Source organism: Syngnathus typhle, linkage group LG15 (genome assembly GCF_033458585.1).
Source record: "Syngnathus typhle isolate RoL2023-S1 ecotype Sweden linkage group LG15, RoL_Styp_1.0, whole genome shotgun sequence".
NCBI classification, from domain to species: domain Eukaryota; kingdom Metazoa; phylum Chordata; class Actinopteri; order Syngnathiformes; family Syngnathidae; genus Syngnathus; species Syngnathus typhle.
In genome coordinates, this window is record NC_083752.1 from 3249664 (window position 1) to 3276138 (window position 26475).

At 52.5% G+C, this 26475-nt stretch overlaps 1 protein-coding gene across 1 annotated transcript; it reads right to left on the reverse strand.

Moving 5' to 3' along the window:
• Nucleotides 1-948: 948 nt before the first annotated feature.
• Nucleotides 949-24507, reverse strand: LOC133168331 (protocadherin-16-like). Its single transcript, XM_061299819.1, has 29 exons — nucleotides 24204-24507; nucleotides 21292-22123; nucleotides 21022-21219; nucleotides 20143-20916; nucleotides 12733-12921; nucleotides 12139-12370; nucleotides 11836-12072; nucleotides 10732-11772; nucleotides 10476-10663; nucleotides 10317-10413; nucleotides 10088-10245; nucleotides 8924-9352; nucleotides 8558-8853; nucleotides 8361-8476; nucleotides 7827-8066; nucleotides 7636-7761; nucleotides 7350-7559; nucleotides 6908-7164; nucleotides 6614-6820; nucleotides 6122-6518; nucleotides 5937-6050; nucleotides 5663-5874; nucleotides 5452-5603; nucleotides 5252-5382; nucleotides 4890-5176; nucleotides 4627-4768; nucleotides 4387-4558; nucleotides 3908-4317; nucleotides 949-3842 (listed from the first exon to the last, which is right to left on the reverse strand). Exons 2-29 carry the CDS (start codon nucleotides 22108-22110, stop codon nucleotides 1798-1800), a joined length of 9876 nt encoding a protein of 3291 aa, XP_061155803.1. The 5' UTR covers nucleotides 22111-22123; nucleotides 24204-24507; the 3' UTR covers nucleotides 949-1797.
• Between the last annotated feature and the right edge of the window lie 1968 nt (nucleotides 24508-26475).

Below are 26475 nucleotides of genomic sequence, written 5' to 3' on the forward strand. Positions count from 1 at the left end.
GAAAGTTCACCAAACGGCCTTCGGGTCAACTTTACACAACTGTGTAGGCAGGTCACAAAAAAAGTATCAAAAGATTCCACCGCCCGGCAAGGCACAATGGAACCAACGCTTGCGGCGACCACGTGGCGGACTGCAGGAGTTCTGGCGATGTTCTCGTCCACTTGTTTTGAAGTGATTGTAATTTCGATGTCAGACGAGAACAAAGTTTCAGTGTTGCCTTAACGGAATACTTGGGCCGTGATCCAAGTCGTAAAAGACATTCTCCACGTTCAGGCTGACACAAGAAACCGGCTAATAAATTTCCATGTCGGGAGCGAGAGCAATGCATTCTGTACGTCAGCCAGTAAATCATGTTTATGGAAAATAGAATATCAGAGACAAGGGAAACTCATTAGTCGGCAAATTTGCCTTTGCGAGGTTATTAATGTTGACTTTTGATTGACAGGAAAAAAGATCTGTTCCTGGTTTAAATGGCGCGCCGCGTAAAACAAGTTTTGCAAACCATGACATCATATTTGCAAATGGACATTTGGGACAAATGTGGCGCCAAATTACTACATTTGGATTCTTTTATCTGAGCTTAGCGTGAGCGCAACTGCAAATACAAAAAAAAAATCCGAAGAATTCTCCTGTAAATAAATAAATAATAAATAAATAGTTGCAGACAGGAGGGGACATCTCCCACAAAGCAGTTTAATAAAAAAAAAAAATGTCCATTTAATATTAAAGGTAAGTGGTGGTCCAGACCCCCTGCACCCCCTTAAGGCTGTGTTTTTTTTAAATGAAAATGTTTTCTTCTCGATGCGGAACATCTCCACTGTCCTTCTATGAGCTCATCTGAAACGTCCCCGCCCCTAAAATTGACCAAATCCTGGACTTAAGGTCATCATCATTCCCAGAACATGCCATCACTGTTTTTCAACTCTTCAAAGAGGAAAAAGAGCAGACTCCAGTTTGTGTCAGTATGCATCCCCCGGGGGGATTAGTGGGGGAATTCATTTGCTTGCTTTATTTGCTTTTAAAAAACGAGCACAGTACCATTGAGCTCTTTGTTTTTGGAGGCTCGAGAAACTGCATGACGGTGATATGGAAATTATTTGGAAATACCGTTCAGGACTTTTCGTGCATGTTGTAATCCTTTCCGCCTAATTGGCGAGCCTTTGCCCGAAAGCCGCGTTGGGCCAAGTGCGGTGAAGTTTGCATATTTGCCTTTGTGCTGAGATGAACGGCATCATCAACAATGCAGGAAGCACTCGTAAAGACACGGAGGTGATTCTGCTAGAACTGTTCTGATCTGCAATTTGAGCCCAGAAAATGAAGAACAATGTAGAAAAGCCTCTCCTTCCTTCATATAAATAATCCACAACTCGAGGCGCTACCCGGCTAACAATCACACAATCCTGAATCCTAATATACATATACGCAAATACACAATCTCGTGTCAATATTTGATGTGGGGGGAAAAAAAAAATGTCGGTCTCGCACTGGCACATGGAAACAATCCGTTGGCGTCCATTTTGTTTCAATGACTTTTAACACTGAAATGCAAAAAGGCGTAAACATGGCGCTCTCTGGCCAGCCAGCGAGGGAACAACGCTGTGAGTCACCGAGGACAATAAATTAGGATGATTAAAAAAGTGCATACCTCGATTCAATCATACTAACTCCGATGGCATTTATGGGTACAAAGTGATCGGAAAGACACGTAAGGGCCCCCTGGAGCCAAAAAGTCTGAGAACCCCTGTAAACGCCAGTCCATGGAACACGCAAAAAAGTTCTAGAAATAGTCCGTGGCCCTCATATTCTCATCTCATGATCAGGACTCCGCTCCAGCGAGGGCTCCCGGGTGCTGATCATGGATGCAGAGGGTCCTTGGTTGACGCCGAAAGGGGAGACGGCAGGAGAGCGTGTCGCCAACGGGGAAAGCGACGGCGAAAAGCTGGGCGACATGGCGGCCGAGGAAATGGAACCCTCGTGGCTGATGGGGGACCGGCGTAGGGATACTAAGTGGGGGAACGTCCGTCCCATCGCAGGCACTTTGGGCGGCACCGACATGGCCCCCGGGTGGGCGACCGAGGTAATGAGCGGCGGCGGGTCGATTCTGGCTTTGGAATCCATTTTGGGCTTGGGTTGGAAGGGCTGGCGCGGATTGGGGTTCTGTTGGGCCGTCTCATCTTTCAGTCTTGCGATTTCTGTGAAAACGTTGGCCAGTGGCTGGAACTGAGGGCACCAGTTGAGTAGGTAGTCCCAGTTGTAGCTCCCGCGGAGCTCCTCGTCGCTGGCCACTATAGCTGTGAGAGAACCATCCACAGATGGTTTACCATCCTCGGGGAAGGCGTACTCCTTGGGGAGGGTAATATTCAGACCCCGGCCGACTCCCAGGTAGCCGCCTCCCTCGTCCCGATAGACCGGGAGCTGCCCAGAGAGCAAAGTTCCACTGAGACCGCCGGCCATTTTTTTGCCTTTGAACCAAGTGCTCCCTTCCAAAGCCGCAGGCTCGCAGGAGACATCCGAGAGCTGGTCAGCGTCCTGCTGGATCCCAGAATCTGGTCCCCTGGCCGAGATATGTTCCTGCATGGAGGAGCTGATGGAGGCCACGCGAGGGTACTCGTTTATCATCCGAATTTCGTCATCCTCTGCCGCCTCGGCGGATCCTCTCCCACTGGAGTGTGACGGATCGAGAGAGCCTCCTCTTGTGTACGAACCCCCCCCGCCGCCACTCCCCTGCTCTCCGACATAGCCCGGCAAGGCCTGATGGAAGATCATTTCCCCTCCTTGTCCCGAGCTGCAGTTTTTCAGAGCGGTTTCTGAGGGCTGGTTTCTGTCGGTAGCATTCTGGGCTTTCTTCCTCCTGCGCGACTTGACCAGGAACACCACAGTCGCCATGACCACAAGAAGAACGATCACGCCGAGTGACACGGCGATGATGATGATCAGCAAGACGTTAACGTCGGGGGCTAGGCCGAAGCCCGTGTTGGTGACGTCGATGGAGACGTGCGCCGTGGAGTGGCGAGATTCAGCCAGAGGACTGTGAGCTCTCACGTCCAGAGTCATCAGCCGGGTTTCTCTTTTGGCTCGACCCGATCCACCGTTGCTCCTGCGACCGCTCCCCGAGCTGTCCAGCTTGAGGACAATCACACCAGTGGTTTTGTTGATTTCAAAGTACGGAGAGCTCGTCGGGAAGGAGTAGAGGACGATCCCATCGACGCCTCCGTCCTCATCACTGGCCTGGACTTGACCTATGCTCTGACCTTTCCGGCCATCCTCTGGGACCTCAAAGGAGAAATGGGAGGATGTGAAAATGGGATCGTATTCGTCCTCGCCTGTGACAAACACCTGCACCGTCACGGTGGCGGAGTGGTTTCCTGCATCAACTGCCAGCGCGACAAAGTTGAACGAATTGATCTTCTCAAAGTCAAAGGGATTCCTGCTCTTGATCGCTCCAGTGGTGGAATCCACGGAAAAGTCCTTTCCTGCGGGCGAGCGCTCGAGCATGAAGTAGCTCAACTGGCCGAAGACTCCCGCGTCGTGGTCGATAGCATGGAGAACCGTCACGGCCGAATTTGCCGGTTGGTTCTCTCTGATGCTTGCCGTCAGGACTTCCACCGGGAAGAACGGATGATTGTCGTTCACGTCTTTGACCTCCACAAGCACGGGAACCAGAGCCAAATGTCCTTGACCGTCCGTGGCTTGGATGATGACGGTGTGAGTGGACCTCTGCTCGCGATCTAAAGCCTGCTGAAGCCGCAGAGCTCCGGTCCACTGGTCCACGGCGAAAAGGTTGACCTCGTCCCCGGAGCTGATGGCATACCGGACCTCCGCATTGGGCGCCGAGTCTGGATCTGGAGAAGAAAGGTTCTTAATTAACAGAGACTGGTATGACCCGACCAGGACGAGATTTAGGTACCTGTCGCGGTCAGTCGGATGATTTCTGTACCAGCGACAGCCCCTTCGCTCAACGCCACTACATATTCTGCCCTGCTGAAAATCGGCGGATTGTCGTTGACGTCGCCGACGGTGATCACGGCGGCGACGCTGGAGCTCCTCTGGGGCACGCCACGGTCTGACACAACCACGGTGAGATTGTACAGCGGTTTGGTTTCAAAATCCAGACCCTCGGCCAAGAGCAGCGAGCCAACAGTTTGGAAGCCGCGGCCCTCCAGGAATCGAACGCTACTCTCCATATGGAAGGCGTAGCCCTCATTGCCGCTAGCGATAGCAAAGTCCAAGCCGCAGTTTTCCCGGGAGAGGTCACTGTCGGAGACCTCGAATGTTAAGACTGTAACTCCAGGGATGGTGTCCTCTGAAACTGTCGCTCTGGAAATGAAAATAAAGAACATTACGGCATTGTCTTCCTGGTATTGTCTTCCTTCGACCCAAACCGACCTGTACTCCGATTGGTGGAAGACGGGGGCATTGTCGTTGACGTCAGCAATTTGAACCTGGACGGTGGCGAGGGCGGAATGCGGGGGGGAGCCCCCGTCGCGAGCTTCAATGACCACATTGACGGAAGGACGTTCAGGGTCAAACTCTGCTCGTTGGCTGATGAACAACGTTCCTGGAATGGGTCAGAGAGGCAAAGAGTGAGAGATTCTGACTTCCCAACAGGACTAAGTGCTTGTCTACCGTTGATGGGATCAATGGAGAAGCCCTCTTGAGTGGACGACATGACACTGTAGGTGATCCTTCCATTCTCTCCGGAGTCCCTGTCAGTTGCTGTTACCATGACAACCGCACTGCCAGCTGCCGTGTGCTCGGGTAGGGTCACCTGTCGTATCAGGAACGAAAGGCGCCTTGACTCCCGAGTGCTTCGACTTTTTGAGGGTTTCACTACGAGCCATCGCTAGTGCATTTTGTATTAGTGCCAATGACCGATGGGATCATCCTACCTGATAGAGGTCCTGGGTGAAGGCCGGTACGTTGTCGTTGACGTCCTGGACCAGGATCGTGATGTTGGCCTCCGCATGGTGCTGGCTGTCGGTGGCTCTGACGGTCACTGTGTACCACGTCTTCTCCTCAAAGTCCAGCGGGGCGGTGAGCCAAACACCTCCAGTGTAGCGGTGGATCCCGAACTTCCCAATGGCGCTTGGGTCCATGTGCAACGAGTAGGCCAGAGCGGGACCGGAGTCTACGTCGTTGGCAGTCACCAGGGTGATCTCGGTACCTATTAATGTGTCTGACGGACGCAAGGACCATATCAGTCGCGTTCAGCCTGGCAAGGTATACATAATGGACTAGTATCGTTAAGTACTCTCTGAGATGCGGATTTCTTGTGGCAAGGGTATCGTGGGACTGTTGTCATTCCGGTCCACGATGATCACGGTCAGAGTTGCTGAACCCGCCAGTCTTGGACTTCCTCTATCGGTTGCTGTTATCACCAGCCTGGACCAAGATGTTAGATATAAAACACTGGAGTCTTTCGATAGCATCCTCGTCGCTTTGGAGCCTTACTTGGTCTGGGTAAAGATCTCACGGTCCATGATCGCCGTGGTGGTGACGCTTCCCGTCATCGGATCAATCTTGAACAATCCGCTCATGCCCGACGACTGAATGGAGTAGGTCACCTGACCGTTCTGGCCTTGGTCCGTGTCCTCGGCCACGACCTGGGAAAGTGTAAAAACAGTTAGAAAATCCAACGGCGAGTCGCCCAATCGCTCGGTACCTGTATGATTGGCGTTTCGTATCCCCGAGCCTCCCTTATGTAAGCGACGTAGTTCTGCAGCTGGAAGCGAGGGAGGTTGTCGTTGACGTCCTGAAGCAGCAAGTTGATGCCGATGAAAGAGGTGGAGGACACGGTCTCGGCCTTCACCACCAGACGCAGCCTGGGCGTGTCCTCAAAGTCCAAACCCTTGGAGCTTTGCACCCAGATTTCCCCTGGAGAAGACACGGGTGAATGACCAGCTCTTTGGACATTTCCTTCCATCACTTGTGTTCACCTGTGGCCGAGTTGATCCTGAAGCCCTGCCGTCTGTTCCCACTGAAGATGCTGTAGCCGATGCCATTACGATTTCCATCGGGATACTGGGCCTGAGCCTGCACCACGGCTGTACCTAATTTACGGGAGCAGAGGATGGACATCAAATTCTAATTCTCAAGCTTGCCTTTGCTAAATATGCTGAACCTTGAGCCGCATTCTCCTGTATGCTGACATCTCTGGCGTTCCTGGAGAAGCGAATGCCGCTGTACTCCACCTCCTTCACGTAGATCACCACCACGCCCTGCGCAGACTGGGCCGGAGTGCCCTGGTCCATGGCTTCCACAATAAGAGTCCTCTGGGCCTGAGACAGAGTCTCCAGAGGCTCTGTGGCCTGGATTTCCCCGGTCAGAGAATTGATGCTGAAGCCCTTCACGGGAGTGGCGAAGCGATAAAACACGGAGCCGTTGGCCCCGAAGTCCTTGTCCTCGGCTTTCATGGTAGCCAGAACCCGCTGGGACCGCCTGCTTGACACCTCCACCACCAGCGGGTCCTGGATGAAGATGGGTGTGTTGTCGTTGACGTCCGTGATGGTGATGGTCACCTGGAAGCCGAGGTTAAGAAAGAAGGGACTTTTCATTAGCTCGTATGCAAAGATTTTTTTAAGTAATGACGGAACGAGTGTTTAACTTTGCTTACCTGAGCAGAGGAGTTCCGGGGCGACGCCGGGGAAAGGTCGGTGGCAAACACTCGGAAGCTGTACGACGCTCGCTTTTCGCGGTCCAGCGGGGCCGCCGTGGTGATGCGACCCGTGCGCTCGTCCACGGTGAACGCGCCGTGAGCCTCGTGGCTCAAGAAGTACAGAACTTTCCCGTTCACGTCATCGTCCGCATCCGTCGCCGTCACCTGGAAACGCATCAAAACAGGTCAAACAACATTTACTTCAAATAAGGCACGACGAGGACGAAGGACGAGAAAGTAACATCCGTCTACCGCCAGGACTTGCGATCCCTCGGCGGCGTCTTCCGAAACATCAGTAGTGTAGGTGCTCCTGCCAAAAACGGGGCTGTTGTCGTTGACGTCCAGGACTCGGACCTCCACCGTGACGGCGGTGCTGAGAGGCGGGGCACCTCGGTCCGTGGCCGTCACCTCCAGGGTGTACTCGGCCTTCGTCTCCCTGTCCAAGCCCCGCCGAGTGGACAGGGTTCCCGTGCTGGCGTGGAGGTGGAAGTCCCCGTCTGGGTCTCCAGCTGGAGCAAAAATGAGAAAAGATTTCAGATAGGCCAAGTGCTATTTTTAAAGTCAAGAGCCAGACTGGTGTCAGAGCCGTTGATTTATATGCAGACAGCGCCCGGCCAAAAACAAAGAAGCCAGCGCGTAGTTCCAGCACACTAATGAAATATTTGGCAAGGAGGACTGACAGAACCGCTCTCACCGGTAATCCTGTACTCCAGCTCCCCGCTTGCACCTGAGTCCGGGTCGCTGGCCCTGAGGGTGCACAGCTCCACGGGGTCTTGGTTCTCGGGCACTTCCAGGCCATACCACGGCCGAGCGAAGACCGGAGCGTTGTCGTTGACGTCTTCAACCTCCACACGCACCGTGGCTTTGGCAAAGTTGGGGGGCATCCCGCCGTCCCGGGCGTAGACTGGACAGAAAGAAGGACTTTGCTGTTCAGAAATTGGATGGATGGACTACAAACAATGTCAGGTCAGGTTGAGTACCGGTGAGGATGTAGTGATCCCGAAGCTCCTTGTCCAGCTCGGCGGTGGTGGTGATGACGCCGGTGGACGGGTTGATGACAAAGCCTTCCTCCGTCACGCCCCCGAACGTCACGTGCCCATTGGACCCTGCGTGTAAACACACGGCGATGAAAAATCTCGCAAACTAACTTTGTCGTCATCGAGAGCCCAACCTTGATCTCTGTCGGTGGCCACCACCGTCAGCACCGTAGTGCCTGGCCCTTGGTTCTCCAGAACCCGGGCCTCAAACTCAGCCTTTTGGAAAAGAGGAGCCTCGTCGTTGACGTCCATCACTTGTACGCAGAGATTCTGGGTGGAGGAGAGCGAAGGCGTCCCGCCATCCTCCGCCATCACCGTCAGATTGAAGACTTCCTGCTCCTCTCGGTCCAGCGCCTTCAAGATGGACAGCGAGCCTGCCGGGACATTATTTCTCGACGTCACGTCGATTTCAGTTGTGCATGGTGACCTTTGCCGCGTGTAACCGGCGTCCATTTTTTTTTTACTGTACTTGCTTCTCTACTGTTAAAGATGAATACCGTCTGAGAAAACAAACCGCAAGCTAAAACAATTCGCACCCAGAAGACTTTCACACCATCTGGAAGCTCCATCAAGTTACGACCTGACCTCAACTTCAATCACCACCGAGGTGAAATATTATTCCTCAAAAAAGGATCGCGTGCACGAGTTCATAAGGGTGGTCTACTTACCGGTGTCGGGGTTCAGACCGAAGTGACCGGCACCGTTTCCCGTCAGGATTCTATACGACACTCGACCGTTCTCCCCTTCGTCCGCATCCCGAGCCATCACGTACAAAATCACAAAGCTGCCGGGGAATCAAGAGAAAAAAAAAAGTTCAAGCACTTCTTCAGGACGAGACGCCGGCTGCGGCCGCAAGCTAACCGACCCGACGGGTTGATCCTCCATCACGCTGACGGCGGCGGGCGAGCTGAAGATGGGAGTGTTGTCGTTTTGGTCGATGATAAACACCTGCGCCGTGACTGAAGCCCAGCGCCTCTGCGCGAGGTCCACCGCTTGGTCGGTAGCCCGGACAACCAGGTGAAGAGACGGCGTGGTCTCGCGGTCCAGGGTCTCCCCGAGGGTGAGCACGCCGCTAACGGCGTCCAGTTTCAGCAGGTCGGCCTCATCCGGCCAGCGCTGCTCGATGGAGTAACGCAACTCACTGTTGGGACTGCTGCCGTCCTGTGTGCGCGAAGACCAGTTGATTGATTATGCTATGCTAACTGCTGTGCTAAAGGAAGTGTTTTGCTACCTGGTCCAGAGCCTGGAAGGTGTATATGGAGGCTCCCGGCTGAAGGTTCTCAGGTACGACGACTGTCACGGGATCCTCTGCGAAGCGCGGCGAATGGTCGTTGCTGTCTTGCACCCGGATGCTCAGTTTCACCAGATGGCTGCTGGGAAAGGCCCGGGAGAAGTCGGACACCTCCACGTGTAGCATGTACTCGGACGCCTTCTCGTAGTCCAGCTCCTGCACCAGGTACACGTCGCCCTTCAAACGGTCCACCATGAAGGTCCCGTCCTGGTCCGTCCCGTCCACCACCAGGTGGGTGACCTGGCCATCCGGGACGGCATCAGGCGGGTGCACCGAGCCCACCACTGAGCCTGGGGGAGCTCCTTCTACCACGTTCAGCGTCATGGACAGCAGGTTTGGCATCGGGGATGACTTGGCGGAGCTCAAAACCTGCAAATCAGAGGCGAGCTTAGACCTGTCTGCTCCAATCACTCGATTTGATCGGACGATGAAGGTTAAGAGTCTGCGTCTGCTCCATTACTGAAGGTCTCGAGGGATTGTGAAGGCCACGCAGCTAGAAAAAAATCAAGCCAGAACCTCAGCGGGAGCAAAAGTGGCTTTCTTCTCTAATCAAGAACATGACCAGATGTCACACACAATTCCTCCGTTGATAATATTATTGCAAGTAAGAAAAAATACTCTTTTTTTACTCAAGATGGTGATTGTCTTGAAGAACTCACTTGTTTTTATTTTTTGGCACCTTTATCTTGCTGCGAAGCGACGCAGCTGGCCCCCGGTCACATATGGAAACGTTTGATTCCAAGGTGACCGCTTGCTTCCCCTCCCTCTAATCTCAAAAACGAAACCCAGGTCGGCCGCCCCCTCCTCAGATTAGCAACCATTTCCGTTCTGAACTCACTCAAAGATTGTCGCCATCGTTAAAGATATCAGTGCTGATCTGCGGGGATCGACCCGAGTTCACGACAACAAGTCAGCCCGGATGAGCTCGCAGGTTCTGATGACTCCGCTAACCTTTAGTGCAGGAAGCACTCAAACAGTTTGCCGGGACGCTTTTGTTTACATACATCGTATTCGCCCCGACTTTCCTCTCGCAATCTTTTCGACAGGCCACACTGAGGAAACGTCTATAAAAAGACTGCGGATTTGAAGACGATGGGTGATTACTTGAATCCGCAGCTGGCAGGCGGAGCTGAGGCTCGGCGTTCCGTGGTCGGCGGCGGTCACGGTCAGGACGTACTCGGCACGTTCCGCCCACCTCAGCGGGGCGGCGGTTCGGAGCTCCCCCGTGGCGGCGTTCAGGGAGAAGCGCTCCACTCTGGAGCCTTTGGAGGAAATCATAGCAAGCGCGTCAGATGGTCTGACATCTCTGTGTCGGCTGGAAAGTAAAGCTTGCCTTCTAAAGAATAATAGATGGTGCTGTTTTCGCCCTCGTCCGGGTCTTTGGCGGACACGGTGCCCAAGATGGTCCCGGAAGGAAGCCCCTCGTTCACCTAGAAGGGAGAAAGGTTAACCGGCCATCCTTTGTGTTGTATTGCTTCCAACATCTCGCAACCTGAAAGAGGAGCTCTCTGTCCGGCCGGGCGTGGGTGAAGCTCGGAGCGTGGTCGTTTTCGTCCAGCACGCTGACGTGGGCCGTGCCGGTAGCTGTGCGGGGAGGCGTCCCGCCGTCCTGCACGACCACCGTCAGCTGGAAGCTTGACTGCCGCTCCCGATCCAGGGCTTGGCGAGTGCTAATTTCTCCTGGAAGGGAAGGAACAGGCCAAAGATGAAGAGATGAGGAACCAGCAACGGCTAGGAAAAGCGCTCACCTGTCTGCGAGTTGATCTGAAAGTGTTTGTCGGCGTGCAGAAGCCTGTAGGTAAGGCGGGCGTTCGGTCCGGTATCTCGGTCCGTGGCGGACACCCTACCGAAGCCCGTTCCCGCCAGGAGATTCTCCCGTACAGCCAGGAACACTCTGTCCTGGCTGAGCTTGGGCGAGTTGTCATTTTCATCCGTCACGGTCACCCTGACGGCGGCGCTTCCCGTTCTCCCCGTCCCCCCCTGGCTTGAGGTCCCCTCCACAGTCAGCAGGTACATGTCCTTGACTTCACGGTCCAGAGAGCTTCTCACAAACAGCCAACCGCTATCGGGCACGATGCCGAAGCCGGCCGCGTCGCCGTCTGGCCGAAGGCGGTAGGAAATATCGGCGGACGGCGAGGCGCTTCCGCCATTGCCGGACGCCTCTCTGTTGAGAGCTCGAACCTGGAGGAAGCGTGTGTTGAGAAGCGTGTTCTCTCGAAGTTCCACGCGGTAGGTCAACGTGTCAAAGTGGGGTCCCTGCGCATCCTGCGCCTGGATGTGAACCACCAGGGTGAAGGTGGAGCTCAGCTGAGGTGCCCCGCCATCTTTGGCCACCACCTGAAGGTCGTAGCGAGGGATGCTCTCATAGGAGAGTCCCCCGATCAGACGCACCTCCCCGCTGCCTCGATCCACGCCGAAAGTCCTCTGTCCGCTGCTGCCCGCCACCAAGTCGAAACTCAGCTGACCGTTCTGACCGGAGTCTTTGTCCGAGGCCTGAACGCGGTAGATGATGGTGCCGATCTTGGTGACCTCAGGCAGGAGGAGTGACTCGGATGAGGAGGGCAGGAAAGTGGGTGCGTTGTCATTCACGTCCGAGACGGATATGCGGACCCGACTGGCACCGAAAGCGGGAGGGGAGCCGAAGCGCGCCTGGATCTCCAGGTCCAGCCTTGGGCAGCTTTCGTGGTCTAGGGGGAGGGCGGTGCGGATGGTTCCGGTCGCGGCGTCCACGGTGAAGTAACCATCAGGATCTCCAGATGAGATGGAGTAAGAGATGTCTTTGGCATGGACTGAAGACACAAGATGTGTCGGTGAGAAAAAGCCCATTTGTGGATGAGCTGCCGATTCCTGACCTGTTTTGGCGGTGGCGCGGACCACTCCCACCGAGGTGCCCCGGAGAACGTCCTCGGACACGGTGAAGAAGTACTGCGGCTGCTCGAAGATGGGCGACGACACGGCGCCTCCCACCACGCTCACGTTCACTCTGGCGTCTACCGAAGCGGTCAGTCCGCCGCCATCTTGAGCCGATATCACCATGGAGATGACCGAGTTGGCTTTGCCGTGGAGCGAGCGCGAAAGGGAGATTACACCTAAAGCGGGGCAGATCATGACAGTGAGGCTTTTGGCAGCCCAAATGAATTTCAGCAAAAACCCACCTGTGTCCTTGTTGAGGGTGAAGAAGGCAGAAGCTCCCCCGGGCGCCACCTTGTAGGTCACCCGCCCGTTCTCCCCGGCATCCGGGTCATGGGCCGTCACCTTGACCACAGAGGTCCCGGGGGCACCGTGCGCACTCAAGCTGACCGCGTACAAGAGCGGGTAGAAAGCGGGCCTGTTGTCGTTGACGTCGGCCACCGACACCCGGACGCCGACCGCCGCGCTCAGACCGCCCTTGAAAGGGAAGACCACAACAAGTCAGAACCAAGGCCTCCTTCGATACCAGCAATAAAGTTAGGAGACTTGGGCTTGGTTCACGCACACTTCTTCTCAAATCCGACTTATCGTGCACTTTTTTAAGACCAACGTTTTCTTATCTGGGGATTTGCTCCGAGCGGGGAACAAATCCCGAAAAGGCTCGGCTGCATAGTTGAGACGGATCAGCCTCCAATGACTTATCTTTGATCCCGCTTGTATTTAAGAACTAGCGGAATCTCAAAATGACACTCAACTAAATCCTTAACATTTAGCTGCTGTTCAACCCACGTCGCCAACGGTCCAAAAAAGAAAATGGGAAAAAAAATGTTGCGTCTCACCCCGTCTGTTGCCGTGACGACCAGCTCATAGGCGTCAGGCCCCTCGTCACGGTCCACCGCTGTCGTGGTGCAAAGTCGCCCGCTCTCCTCGTCTACGGTGAAATGAGCGGACGCCGCGCCGCCTGAACCCAAGGCCAGCGCGTAGGACACCGCGCCGAAGGAACCGCGGTCGCCGTCCGTGGCGGACACCTGACGGGAAACAAAAGCAGAAAAATGGTTTTATTGACTTTATCGAGGCTAAGGCCAGCATCTTCTGGAGCGCCATTTAAATTTGTCCAAATATGGCGACGTGGTCCCGACAGTCCGGCGGGTCTTTGCGGCTGCACGCTAACATTCAGACAACTTTATTGTTGGAAAAGGAAAAAAAAACAAAAAATCTGTATGGAGCGTGCAGACAAAACATCTGCGCGCCACGTGAAGGCGCTAACATAAATTTAGCCGACATGCTCTGGGCTTAACCTTTTAAGTAAGTCGAGATTTATTTGCGTGCCTCGTTTTACGTCCCCTCAAACGCTGGGTGCAATAAATACAAGATGAGCACGACAACAGGTGGAATGCGAATGAGAACAATAAGAACAGTAGCGGCAATTGTCATGAGACGAAATGATTATCATGTAAAAACAATTAGGACACATCCATTTATTGTGTTGATTAATTTTGTAGATTATTCGGGCTTTGTTTCTATTGCGTAACGCTGCAGTTAGCACGAATAATACGTATGGAGGACACTCAATACATGCAGGCTGTTTTTTGGGGGTGGGGGAGAGTGGTGGTGTTCATTCCTGTCAGGCAAGATGGCTGAGAAGGTTCTAAAAAGACAGACACCTGGACTAGTGAGGATTGATTGCAAAAACATTGCTGTGCTGTTTTTACAGCTCCCCTCTACTCAACACATTCCTCACGTCAACATTCCTCGCTCTCCCAATCAATTTGTTCCTCCGCCACTGACGAGTTAAGCACAATTAAGGTCTACGGTGCGAGGCGGTGTGAGGGGGGGGGGGGGGGGTTGATTTTGGCAAAGAGACAAAAGGCAGGGCTGATGATAACACGAGACCTTGGAAGTCAACTGCCCCCCCCCTCGCCCCTTCCTTTTTGTTTTTCCTGCTGACCATCTCCTTTCAGCACCCCATTACAGCCGCCGCTTTCATGTGGCGTTCACAGCTGGAAATTATTATTGGAATTTCAAGAGGGATGAACCCGGGGGATGGAAAGAGATTTACTTCTATATTTGGAAGGGGGATAAAAAAAAAAAACAGCCTGCTGTGTAATTAATGAACAAAATGAGGGGGAAAAAAAGTAGAGCAACAACAGCGAGGAAAAACATTCCGATTAAATTCCATTGTAAAATCTTGATTTAAGATTTTGCTGTTATTGCGATTTGCCCTGTAAAATTCCAGAAAAAAAATGCCCAATATTTCAAAATGAGAGAAAAGTCATTGTCCAGCCACTATGACGACTTTTCAGACGATAAGCTCACTTTTCAGAATTTTCTAATCGAAAATGTAGCTCAGCCATCCCGCCAAGACGTAGGCTACTTTTTGTCCTTGGCTTGCGTTTGAATGCTTTTCCGTTTTGGGACCAAATATGGTTGCCGAGCAAAAACCCCAAACTAGGAGGAGAACGTTCCAAGACAACATCGACGAAACATTCCGCCTTCTTCGAAATTATCTCAAACTGGTCGCTCACATGCTTGCGATGCTAATATATGTCGGCTAATTTGCTCCTCGGTGCAAACAAAAGAGCTCAAGTGTATTGTGCGGTTAGCGGTGGAGTCGTTTAACTGGATTACACGGCGCCCCTTTAACCCTGCCATTGACCCGGGCCTGAACCTCCCAACCACATGTCAAACGCAGGCCATCGGAGAAGCGGCCGTTTGTCGCACGCTAGTTAGGCAAAAAAAGAAAATGGAAGGAAAATTGAATGAGGGGCCGGCTGGATGAATTATCTGGTCTGTGTGAGGCTTTGGAGAAACGACTCAATTAAGTGTAGCGATTAGCCTCATGCTAACCCGGAACATTAGCGCACGCCTTCTCCAATGTAGCCATTGTTAGCTAATATGACGTGCCTGTTATTAGTGATCAAATGTCCCACATTGAAAATGTTTTGACTGGAAGATTACAGAGTCCGGCTTCACGTTCACTGACATTGGATTCGTCCACTTTGTGGTCAAGTTTGAATGCGGTAGACGCTAACATTTGGACTGAAACGCTGTCGCGATGCACACTGATGTAAGACGTGAGCCACGGCGACCGCTTTTCATCCGTGTTTTTGTTTGCGGTCGCTTGTTCTCGGAGGGCAAAGTATATGTTTTTTTTCCCTTCCCTTTTACTGAAGAAAAATGTAAACGTGAAGCCACAAGAGCCAAACGCGAGCCAGCTACTTTGATGTTGCGCAAACTGCAGTCAGCAAAGGTCTTCAAATGTCCAAAATAAAACACGATTTGATTTTCTTTTTATGGCAGGGATAAAAACTCTGCTAAGGTCTCGTAAGAATGAAAAAGCCTTCCTGCCTTGTATTAGCGTCATTAGCACGCTAACGCCAACCCAATGGTAAAATCTGTCACTTGGTTGGAGCATTTCCTTGCTTGGGTCAAAATATTAAGAACAGCATAACAATGATAAAAGTAATGTTAGAATAATCCTTTCTCTTTGAGTGTTGGACCTCCCGACAAAAACACGAGGCAAAGCCTCCGGAATTCCGAGCCAAGGTTTCGTGACGGCGGCCTGACGCTTCAACACACCAGGGAATAAAAACCCTGCGGCATTCCAGGCCAGTGGAGGAAAAGAAAAAAACAGATTGCGTGTACAGTCTACCGCTTCCTGGCAATGCTTTGATTGGATAAGACACCACAATGCCAAAAATGAATATACACTACAGCCACCCGCCATCCAAAATGGAAGACATGATAATGAATACTTTGCCACAATTTTCACCTGATTGTTTTCAAACCTAACTCCTCCCAAAGCGCTTTGTTAGCATTCCTGTTAGCGGTTAGCGAGGTTAAGTTCCGTGCTCATCTCACACATGTTGATCTTTTTCTGGCACCAGACGGATTTTAAATGAACGGTTATAAATATTGCGCATCAGCTGTCCGTGAGTGGAGGAGGAGCGAGAAGTCTTTTGACGGACGGCAGCGGCTTATCGTGCCGTAGAATCCGCGGCGGTGATGTCATCGCTTATTGTACTCCTTCGTCTGGGGCCGTGACCCCGTTTTCTATCGCTTCCCGATCGCATTCAAATAAACAAAAGACACAAACGCTTCCATAAATTTAAAAAGAAAACACTGGAGAGTTGCATTGTTCATTGACAAATGATCCGTTTGGCTTATTTAGGGAGCGGGAGGTCGGCCATTTTGCTTTGAAGCGGTTTCCAGAAAGTGTAAGGACGTTTCCAGGCTCAGACTGGACTCTGGGGGGATTAAAGGGTCACGGGGGGGGGTCCGAACGGACCACCGACATTGTTCGGCGGGACGTGATGAAGTCACATGATGAGGGGGGGTCAGGAGGTCACCCCAAAGCTGCCTGGGAGTCGCACAGAAATTAAGAGCCTGATCAAAGCTGCCTTAGGATGAAGATTATGCCATGCCAAAAGTATTTCAAAGATTGCGCAGGTCCCAAAGAGGCTCGCTCGGCTCTTCTTTGCTGGTTTTTTTGGTTAGCCCGCAGTGTACGCGGCGTGCGTGTGAGAATGCAAAGGCAGCAGCAGCGGTTTGGACAGGTCGCCGTAAACGTGTCAAGCCCAGGGCTCCCCAAAGGCCTCGTGAAAATGCGACCGCCCTCCCGCCCGCCGCGCACCCACAATGGCCGCCTTGTTCCGCTCAACTTTTCGGGTATTCCCCCCTTTGAACCCACGATTTCTAATTCAACATGTGCATTTCCTTCCCTGGCCTATTTTAGGTTCTTCAATCCCGCCCAACGGCACGCGGGTCCGTTTTCTTGGCCTGTTTCCGCCTCATTTCTCGGGTCTCATTTTGGTTTTGAGGGGTGGGGAATATTTTGAGAATGTGCTTCCTCCACTGTTCCTTCATACTCCTAAAAACACCAAAGATTTTAAATTTACTTTGTGTCCCGCCACAAATATTGCCGCAAGCTGACTTTTGTTGCTGCGTCAGAAAACGCTGACAAAGCGCAGAAGACGAGCAGCTGTTCTTATGTTGCGGGTCAAATTGACCCGAGGTCAAAACATTTGAAAGGAAGGTTCGCTACTTTAAATAATGCTTGAGCATTGTGAGAATTTCTTTGAAATAGAAAACTGCTAGTTCGGCTCTTTCGTTTTTTTTTTTCATATTTGACGTGGAAGGTGAGAATTTTCCCAGGCCTAGCAAGCTGCACTCCATCCTTGAGACTTCCGGGACATTGTGCCGTCAGACGGGAAGCGGGAAGCCGTCAGCCTCGCCGCTATTGTCAAGACGGAGCAAGCGGACGTTCTGCCGGAGACGATACGCGGCGGCGGGAAGTGGACGTCTGAGCCCCCAATCGCGGCGGAAGCTTCAAACAAACAGTTTGCGGGCAGATAAAGAAGCTGCTAGCGCTTAGCCATAGCGGTTTTCCGCAAAGGCGCGCCGGCGCCGTTTAGCACCTCGCAACGATTTCATCCTGCTCAGACTCCAACTTTGCTCTCATGGCCCAACAATGCCACACAACATACAGATTGCGCAGTGTTGCCGCGTGAAAGCGAGGTGGCAATTTTGCAGGCCGCCCGTGTGAAATGGCACGATAGCGTGCAACCTGTTGCAGCAGACGGACCATTTGTGTGCCTTCGCTCCTCCTTTCTAATAAAGCAGCGAATGAGTCAGAGTCCAGGCGAGTCCGGGGAGCGACTCAAGCAAAGGCCGACGCCAGATGGAGATTTTCCCTGTCACGCCATTTAGATCGGCGCCGATTATTCACCGCTGCCCGCTTCCTGTTGCGGCCGCCAACAGTAACGCACCGTGTGTTTAATACGTCGTATTTAATGGTTGGTTTCACTTCAAGTTGCCACGGAGACCGAGCGTGCGGCCGTGGCACAGTCACCGAGCGGACGGATGAAAGCTTTAAAAAAAAAAAAAAAAAAGCAGACTCTGAAATGTAAGTGGAAAAACAGTCAAAGTGAGGAGGGAAAATATGTCACGGTCCTACAGATGCTACATTTGGACACGGTGACTTTTTTTAATCCCCGGAGGTTGCAAAACTACTCACACCCTGTCCTCGATTCTTTGAGACTAACCTTTCGAGGCCCGCGGAACAGAATATTGAGTCACCGCGCAAAATTAGCAACCAAAAGAAGGACTACAATCTTTTCGTTTCACCACAAAACAAGCGATGAGCGATGCTAACGCTGCCAAATGAAAATGCTAACTTAACAAAAGCTGTAAACCACAATTAAATGAGGGAAAAAAAGGCCATGCATGGGGAATAAAAGAAATTCAATAATAATAATACATGCAATAATTCCCAATCGTAATAATAATGGGGAATGCCAAGAGACTAACAAAAAAATGCTAGCTTAACAAATACTAACTGCAAATTACAATTAAATGAGCGGGGGGGGGGGGGTAAGTACACATATCCATTTTACACGCATACACACGCGCACACACACACCAGTGATTGTTAGCAGATGATGTGGGGGAGGGTGGATGCTCGGTCGCCCATTCATCCACGTTTTTACGCTCTGACAGACAAAAGATTGCACCGACTTTTACCTCATTGTGTGTGTGTGTGCGCGGGTGTGGGGGAGACATTTTTTCCAAAGATGTTTAAGTGAGGCTGGAAAGGGACTCGTGCCTAACACACGGCCCTCTCCCCCACCCCGTTTCAGTTTTTGAAAAGCAGCTGCCGTGCGTGTGCGTGCCGAATTCAATCCGCATTTAATTGGATCGTTTAGGAAACAAAAGGCTCGAGCCACTGCTGTCGTGTAGGCCACATTTAATGCTAACAATAAATTGCCTTGACGTCGTCTAGAATATATATATCGTAAAAAATGAAACAATTGAATCCATCCAATTGGGATGAAAAAATCTCCAGCAATCTGCTGAAGAAAGTCCAACTCAGTCAAGTGGTTGACGATACAGCCTGCAAACTCACGGACCGACGTTCGATTACGCTCGTCCAAAATACTCCCACAGTCCCCACGCGACACTAAGGGTGACCTCATTTCAAATGATTCAAAGAAAAAAATGCAATAATACTGTCCATCATGTCTTATCGTAAAATACACACTGGGCCCGAAACGCCCCTTAAGACCCCCCATCACGACCGTCTCTCCCTTTTTCCTCTCGCTGTAGTCCTTAGAGACCGGTTGCCATGGTTACGGCTGAAGGATGACTCCGACCTATTGAAAGATGGCGCACCCCAACCCTTGCACATGCAAACACACACACACACATGACATCATTGCAGACGTCCTTCACACGAGCCACAGGGTGACAAATGTTGGAGCCCCCTCACACACACACACACACACACACGTGCACACACACACACGTGGGAGTGGAAGGTAGTGATGAAGTGGCCCCTCCCGTCCTCCTTCGCCCCTCTTTCCTCACCCATCACCGCATCGCCATGGCAACCGTCATCCCTTTGCGTTCCATTCACTGATACGTCTCTAGAGGGAATCGGGATTAAGAAAATTCCCGTGTGTGTGCACGCTAATGCATGAGACGCCATCAATAATTCATTTTTTTTCTTGGATAACAATCTCAAACCATTAAACAGACACCAAGAAAAAAAAAGATGAAATATTTCAATTTGAAGTTGGATTTCCTTCAAGAAAAAGTCTGACTCTCCCGAGATAATTGTGATTGTCGAGAGCATTTCGCTTGGTGGCTTTCTTAGGTTCAAAACGTGATCCCAAATCTCTCGCAGCTGCCAAGCGCGCCTACACATGACACGCGCGCGTCGACTTTTGTGGGTTTTCCGAAGACGGCGCCGAGCCCGTCCCGCCCCCGGCGGCCGGACGAGCAACAGCTGCACTTGAAATCATCAGCCGGACGCCAGATTGCATTTCACTCTCAAGAACCTATTAGCATATTAGCATTAGCCTTCCTTAGACTTTGATTTTGGATTTCTTCCTTGTGATGTGGTGAGTCGGATGTGGCCCTGACTTTGACCCATAGAGACGTTTCACGGATTTAGGCCATTCCTCACAAAACCAAGTCACGCTACGGGGCGGAAGACGCTCGACCGCTACTCAACGATTTTATTGCGGCAACAAAAAGCTTCTAAGTTGCTCTTTCATTCTCACGACCTCTACCTTCTCAGGATGTCAGATGCTTGCACGCAAATATCAGCACACACGTTGCTGGGAAACACTTGGGAAGCCAAAAGGTGGGGGGGACGGGTTCAATGACTGGCGAGTCAGGAAAAAAACAGTTCTATGCAAACAGGAGCAAGAGAAAGCAGCAGCATTAGCAAGAAGGTCTTACTGTACCTGGAGGAAGCAGGTCCCGGGCGGGGCGTTCTCCTCAAGGCTGGCGTTGTAGAAGCTCTTGGAGAAGACGGGGGCGTTGTCGTTGGCGTCCTGCAGCACCATGTCCACCCGAGCCGTGGACGACAGCGGCGGCCGCCCGCCGTCCGTCGCCACCACCGTCACGCTTGGCGACGGCTCCGACTCGAAATCCAGGACGGCGGCCGTGGTGATGATCCCCGTCACCGCGTCCACCGAGAACCAGTCCGAGCGAGAGTTCTTGCCCTTCAGGAGACTGTAGCGGATTTCTCCGTTTGGACCCTGGTCCTTGTCCCGAGCGGTGACTTGAAGGACAAAAGATCCCGGGTAGACGGCCTCGGGGATGGTCTGTCTGTAGGTCCGCTGGTCGAACAAAGGTGGATTGTCGTTGACGTCCGTCACCCGGATGGTGAACGACGACTCGGCCCGCAGCGGGGGCGTGCCCGAATCGGTGGCCATCACCCGGAGGTCGTAGGAGTCGCGCTCCTCTCGGTCCAAAACCTGGTCCACGTAGATCAGGTAGATGATACTGTCCTTGGTGGTGAGAGCAAACTTTCCATCGCCGCCCTCCAACGACACGTTGACGTTGGCGTACTCGCCGTAGTCCGGGTCGGTGACGGAGATGCGGGCCACGTACTGGCCCGGTTGGGCGCCCTCCGAGATCTTGGGCGAGCCGTCCTCACTCAGGAAAATGATGGTCATGGTGGGCTGGTTGTCGTTGTAGTCGCGAACATGAATAGTCACAAAAGCGTTGGTCACCTGGGGAAGGAAAAACATTTATCGGCATGCGTTCAGGAAAAACCTCAACTCTCGGACTTTGGCATCAGTCAGCCGGTCTGTCCAATGTTTGTCTGTGTGTTCTACCTCCGGGTGGCTGGCGTTGTCCCTGGCCTGGACCACCAGCTCGTGGACTCTCTTAAGCTCATAGTCCAGTGGTCTGTTGAGCGTGATGACTCCGGACTTGAGGTCGATGACAAAGTAGCGCTCGGGATCACTTTGTCGCCGGTTGATCTCGTAGAGGACCAGGCCGTTGTCCCCCTCGTCCTGGTCTGCGGCAAAGACCTGCAAGAAAATATACTACCTGAACCTCACGTGTCTGGATGGAGACGCATTTTCAGACAGAAGCCGACCGACCTGCAGGATGCTGCTTCCTTGTGGGAGACTCTCGGAAATGATGGCGTGGTATCGGCTCTGGTTGAAGACCGGCGCGTGGTCGTTGACGTCCGTCACAGCCACCTCCAGAGTCATGGAGCCCGCCCTCCTGGGCGAGCCCCCGTCAAAGGCCTCGAGGACCAGGGTGTAAGTGGAGCGCTTCTCCCGGTCCAGGGGTCCGTTGATGACCAGGTCCAGATACAGCGCCTTGTTGGCTGCCCTCTTGGACTCCAAACGGAACACCTGACCAACGTTCCCCTCCCGAATGGAGTAACCCTGCGTAGTGAACTGGTCCTTGTCGGCGTCGCTGGCCGGGTCCAGGGAAAACCGGGTCCCCGTGGCCGTGTGCTCGGGGATCTTGAGGTGAGCTTTGCTTTTGGGAAACTTGGGCGCGTGGTCGTTGATGTCATTGACGGTGATGGCCACCTCCACCGTGACGCCCGTCATGGTGACGGCAATGAAGCTGTAGTGGTCTCTCTGTTCGCGGTCCAGGCGGCGCGCCGTGGTGATGATCCCGGTGGTCTCGTCGATGTTCAGGTCGCTATCCACGCCCGACCTTTCGTGGTCAGAGATGAAGTAGAGGCTGGTCGACTCGCCCGGCGGCAACCCGGCGCTGATGTCCCCGACGACGGTGCCCACCGGCTGCTCCTCGTCCAGTTGCAGCTCCAGCGCTCCCGAGACGGCAGCGGGGGACCGGAGCAGGACGAGAATGACGGCAAAGAAGACGGGAGGTCGCCAAAGAAGAGAGCGGAAAGACGAGCCACCGGGCCGTCGTCGCGACCCTTTGCTTCTCAGAGACATGGCTCAGCTACACCTGGACACCAAGACAAAGCAGATGTTTCAAGAACCTAACTTAGAAGATAAAACTGTTTGAGAAAATCAACTTTTAACAATGCTGAAATGTGTGAACAACATGGAATAAATGCATGACCCAAAATGAAGAATATCTTGGGTATTATTTGCAGAATCATCAAAAGTCTTAGTTTCCTTGGCAACCGTATACATAAACAGAAAAAAAGAATATCCATTAAGAAGACAAGACCTTTTCTCCTTGAGATATATTGCCAGAAAATAGAAAGTGTGATTTACTAGGCAGACTTCCCTCTGACCGCGAACTCATGCGCTCGTTTTAGCAGCCCCCCAAGGAGGCTCCATTAATAATCCGGCGATGGCTCCCTCGGGGACACGCGCAGCCGCCCCTCCGTCACGCCGGCTGACCTCTGCATCTGGAAGCCGCCGACACGGCCGAGCTTCTGGCTTTGACGAGCGTGGCGGTAAAAGTATCGGTGAACGGTGTCGGCGGCCTTCGCGGGAACTCGCTAGGTTGGAATGAGTCTGGTACCGGCCCAGTACCTGGCATTTGTGCTCGCCCGTCCCTAGCGACCGATCCGGCGTCCGTCCACTTAAAAAATGGACACACGCCTGGCAAGCGCAAGTCGAGCCTTCATAAAAAACGCATGAGGAGACATTCGATCCGAGTCCAGTCGTCGCCTTGGTACGGGCACCACTCCAAGCGCTCAGTTTGAACCATTCGGAGAAAGTCATTTATTTCCAAGCAGTATGTGCGTCTTATTTGATCAAATTCTTTCTCTCTTTTCTTTCCAATTTGTCTTGTGAAAAGTCTGCTTTTCTCCAGCAGGCATGACAAAGGCCGATCGGTTGGCCACCGTGGCGACGAGCGGCAGCTGCCATGGCAACGGCGCATCCCCCGAGGAGCGACGCTAATGAAACGGGGAATTCTCGTCCATCGACCGGGAGGAAGGACGACCATCCTCAACGGCGCACGCCGCAAATACTAAACGGGCTGCCGTCAGCCTTTGCTTGAAAAGTGCAAAAAGTGGTTTGCTTATATATATATTGCACATGCAGGCTAAATAAAATTCCATTTAAAATAAATAAATAAATAAATATCTTGTCGCTTCAAATAGCAGCAAGCACAAACGTAAGCAAGCCCATCTTGCTAGAAATACACCCGACTCACATCTGCACTATTGTTTCTGTGCACACACACACAAACACACACACGTGTGCACAAATAGACCAGTGTTGACTTTAGCCGATAAGCTCCAAAGCAACACTCCAGGCCCGTGTCCTCTGTCTTTTAGGACATTCTTAAATACCGTTAATTGTGTCCATGAGCACATTGTGCTGTAGGTGGCGCTGCACAAATCAATTTGAGTGACAGGCCAGCTTCAACCAGGCTGACTAAACAAACAAGGCTGCTGCAGTAGGGCCCGAAGCTCACACCATAATCATTTTCTTCAGATACTTTTGTCCAAAGGGTCCAGTATGTTCTTTAGTTGTTCTACTACTTTTCACCCAATCCTCATGTCATTGTTTTTCACTTTTCCTGTTCAAAAACTTTTGTCCATACCTGGTTTTCACTTGCTAACACATTTTTTTTCCTGTCCTTGTCCCAATACTTTTGTTCATTATGTCCATAAACTTCTCCACTTCCTGCAGGTGTCTCAATACTTTTGTCCTTTGTGTCACTTGCTTCCATTTATCTGAAGACTTTTTCCAGACTGCTGTCCTAATACTTTTGTCCGTCTGTTCCATCTGCTTCACATTCTACACAATTCGTCCTCTGGTTATCGCAATGCTTGGCCCCATTTTTGGATTGTCCACTTCTTCACGTACTGGAGGATTCGAAATAATGGAGCTCACGCAGAAGTATTGATTTATCGGATTCGCAAACGGACCGTTTTTTGGTCCTGCGTAAAAGCCAAGGGCACCCAAACGGAACCTTTCATTGATACCAACCCATTGACGAGACAGCTTGCACCGCCCCCCCCCCCCCCCCCCAAAAAAAAATCACGTCAGCATGCTGCACACCGGCACATTGTGCAAAACGAGTGCATGTATTGTATGCGCGTGCGTGTGCTCACCCTTACATTCATTGGAAGGACATGCACGCGCGCACCTCTGGCTGGTGTCCCCGATGTAAAGCTGATTGCGATGCAGAAAAAGGACGCATTCACACAATCCACACGAGACGGGAAGAAAATAGGGCAATTCCATAAGAGTTCTTCCGTCCTTCTTGCTTGCGCGCGCGCGTCCGAGTCAGGTGAGAGCACGCACGTCGTCAATCCTCAGGGTTTTGCTTTTGTTTGAAATCAGTCTTCGTGCTGCACGAGCATCCACACTGGAGCCGAGTGAGGTTCACAAACCGGCTGACTGCTGGAGCCCACTCCCACCACCACTCCTCCTTCTCCTCCTCTTCCAGCAGCAGAACCACGCCCTCCTCCCCCTCCCTCCCTCCCCACTTTTGTGGGGGGACGAGGTTATAGAGGAAAAGAACGAAGGGAACGGAGGGACTTTGGCCCCCCAACTCTGCGCTGGAACGTGCAAGAGACAAAAGGATGCTCTCAAGCAGGAGTCAAAACAATGGCGGAGCTAGGAGGTGGGGAGGCGGGGGCACTGCCACCCCCTGAATTTATTTGAATTTCAGTGAGTTTGCCGTTACCGTCAAGCGAGAGGATGAACTCAGCAAAAAGTCTCAAGTTGGTAGGCAGCATTATTGAGAGTAAATCTCCAGAAGCAAAACATACTCCAAAATTAGACCGCAATGATTTATTTTGGATGCCGGGCCATAAAACACACAAGCTGGGAGAAGTCAGTTCCATAAGAAGACCTGCTTTCATGTTCTTTCCATGGCCTCTGCATTTCCTCACAGGGCCGCCGCTCACCCAGCCTCCGCACTTCCTCACAGGGCCGCCGCCGCCGCCGCCGCCGCACTTTTGCGTGTGTAAATGCGTCACATGTGTCCGCATGGACACTTGCCACGAATTTGCAATTTCTCAACACCAGGGTAAGTAGCAGCAGATGGCGAAGGCCCGGCACAATTGGCGGCGGCGGCCCCCCCACGGCGACACACGCAAATATGTCCCGTCATAAAATAAAATATCCCCACACGCCGACATTTGGTCGGTCCCTGATTACGTCTTTCGCACTGCAGCTGCGACCGCCGGGGCAAAAGCGATTAAAGTTGGAATTTGTGGGGAGCGTGAAGAAGCATCTTGGCGGCATCTTCCATTATCTGGTCTGCTGCATTTTTCACAGAGCGGCAGACAGCGTAGCACTTTTTTCACCCAACTTTGCTGCCACGCTTTCAATTTCAATCTGGCCAGAAGTAAAAGTCCCCAAAGAATCCAGCACACTCTCCAGTTTGTTGCGGATGGACAAAATGGCTGACTTTCTGTTAGCTAGATTGGAACACCGAACCTGCTAGTCCCAAACTTGCTGGCAGCTGCAAGCGCCTGGAGAATTCAAGCCCCTCTCCCTCCTCCTCGCGAACACGCAGATGACAGGCCAGAGCAGCGGCACACCTTTCCTGTGCGGCAGGATGGGACGCCGCCAAGACAGGAAGGAATGGTCGCTCAATCAAAGCTTCCGTTCTCAGAGAGAGGGGGAAAAAACAACGCGGAAGCTTCGTGCAAGGTTGCCACTGGGCGGATGGTGTACCTAATAAAGTGTCTGCCGGTTCTTATCAAGCAGGATTTTGCAAAGGTCGCGACGCATGCCAGCGGGTGACTGAGGAACTTCCTCGGAGCGCCTCCGGGTCAAAAATCCATTCGCGGCTCTCACGTCAGTCAGCAGCTTATGAGCGCGCTTCTTTTGTCGGCTGGGTCGCGGCCTCAAGCTGTGACGGTAGCGAGTCCGGGCAAACAGGAAGTGGGCCCGATGGAGAACTTCCTGGATGGCCCGTTTGACGGCCACCTTTTGCCACGGGAGCTTCCTCAATGCATGCACATCCAGCGTTTCCCTCCCACCTGCTTCCTGGAGCTTAGCAAGGCTTGGTGGGAAAGTCAGATGTGACTTGGCGTCCCGGATGAGACGCTTATTGGCCAGTCCACATTTCCAACCAATGACCAGACTGCCCTGTGTGCGCAAGCCTGCTAATTAACTAGTCGAGCTCCTTCAAGACATTTAATCGCAGTGGAGACACTTGAAGTGGCGGTGATCTTGCAATCCAACAAGTGCGATAAAGTCACAAGGTAACTCAAAAATGAAAAGTCACGCATCTCACTTTTAAGAGCGTGACTTCCCTGGCGGAGGTCACACACTTGGTAATGGCCGTGCAGAGAGCAAGAGACACAACCTTCCAGCATGTGATGCCGAGAGCGTTAAATGAGGTTAAGTCAGCGAGAAAACGACGAGACGCAG

Excerpts from the sequence above, each read along its gene's own strand:
- LOC133168331 (XM_061299819.1), bottom strand. The coding sequence starts at position 22,110 with ATGTCTCTGAGAAGCAAAGGGTCGCGACGACGGCCCGGTGGCTCGTCT. Across the intron at positions 11,773-11,835 it reads CCGCGCCACCGCCAAAACAG|TCCATGCCAAAGACATCTCT; the intron begins GTCAGGAATCGG and ends TTGTGTCTTCAG. Across the intron at positions 5,177-5,251 it reads AGAAATCCGCATCTCAGAGA|ACACATTAATAGGTACCGAG; the intron begins GTACTTAACGAT and ends TGCGTCCGTCAG.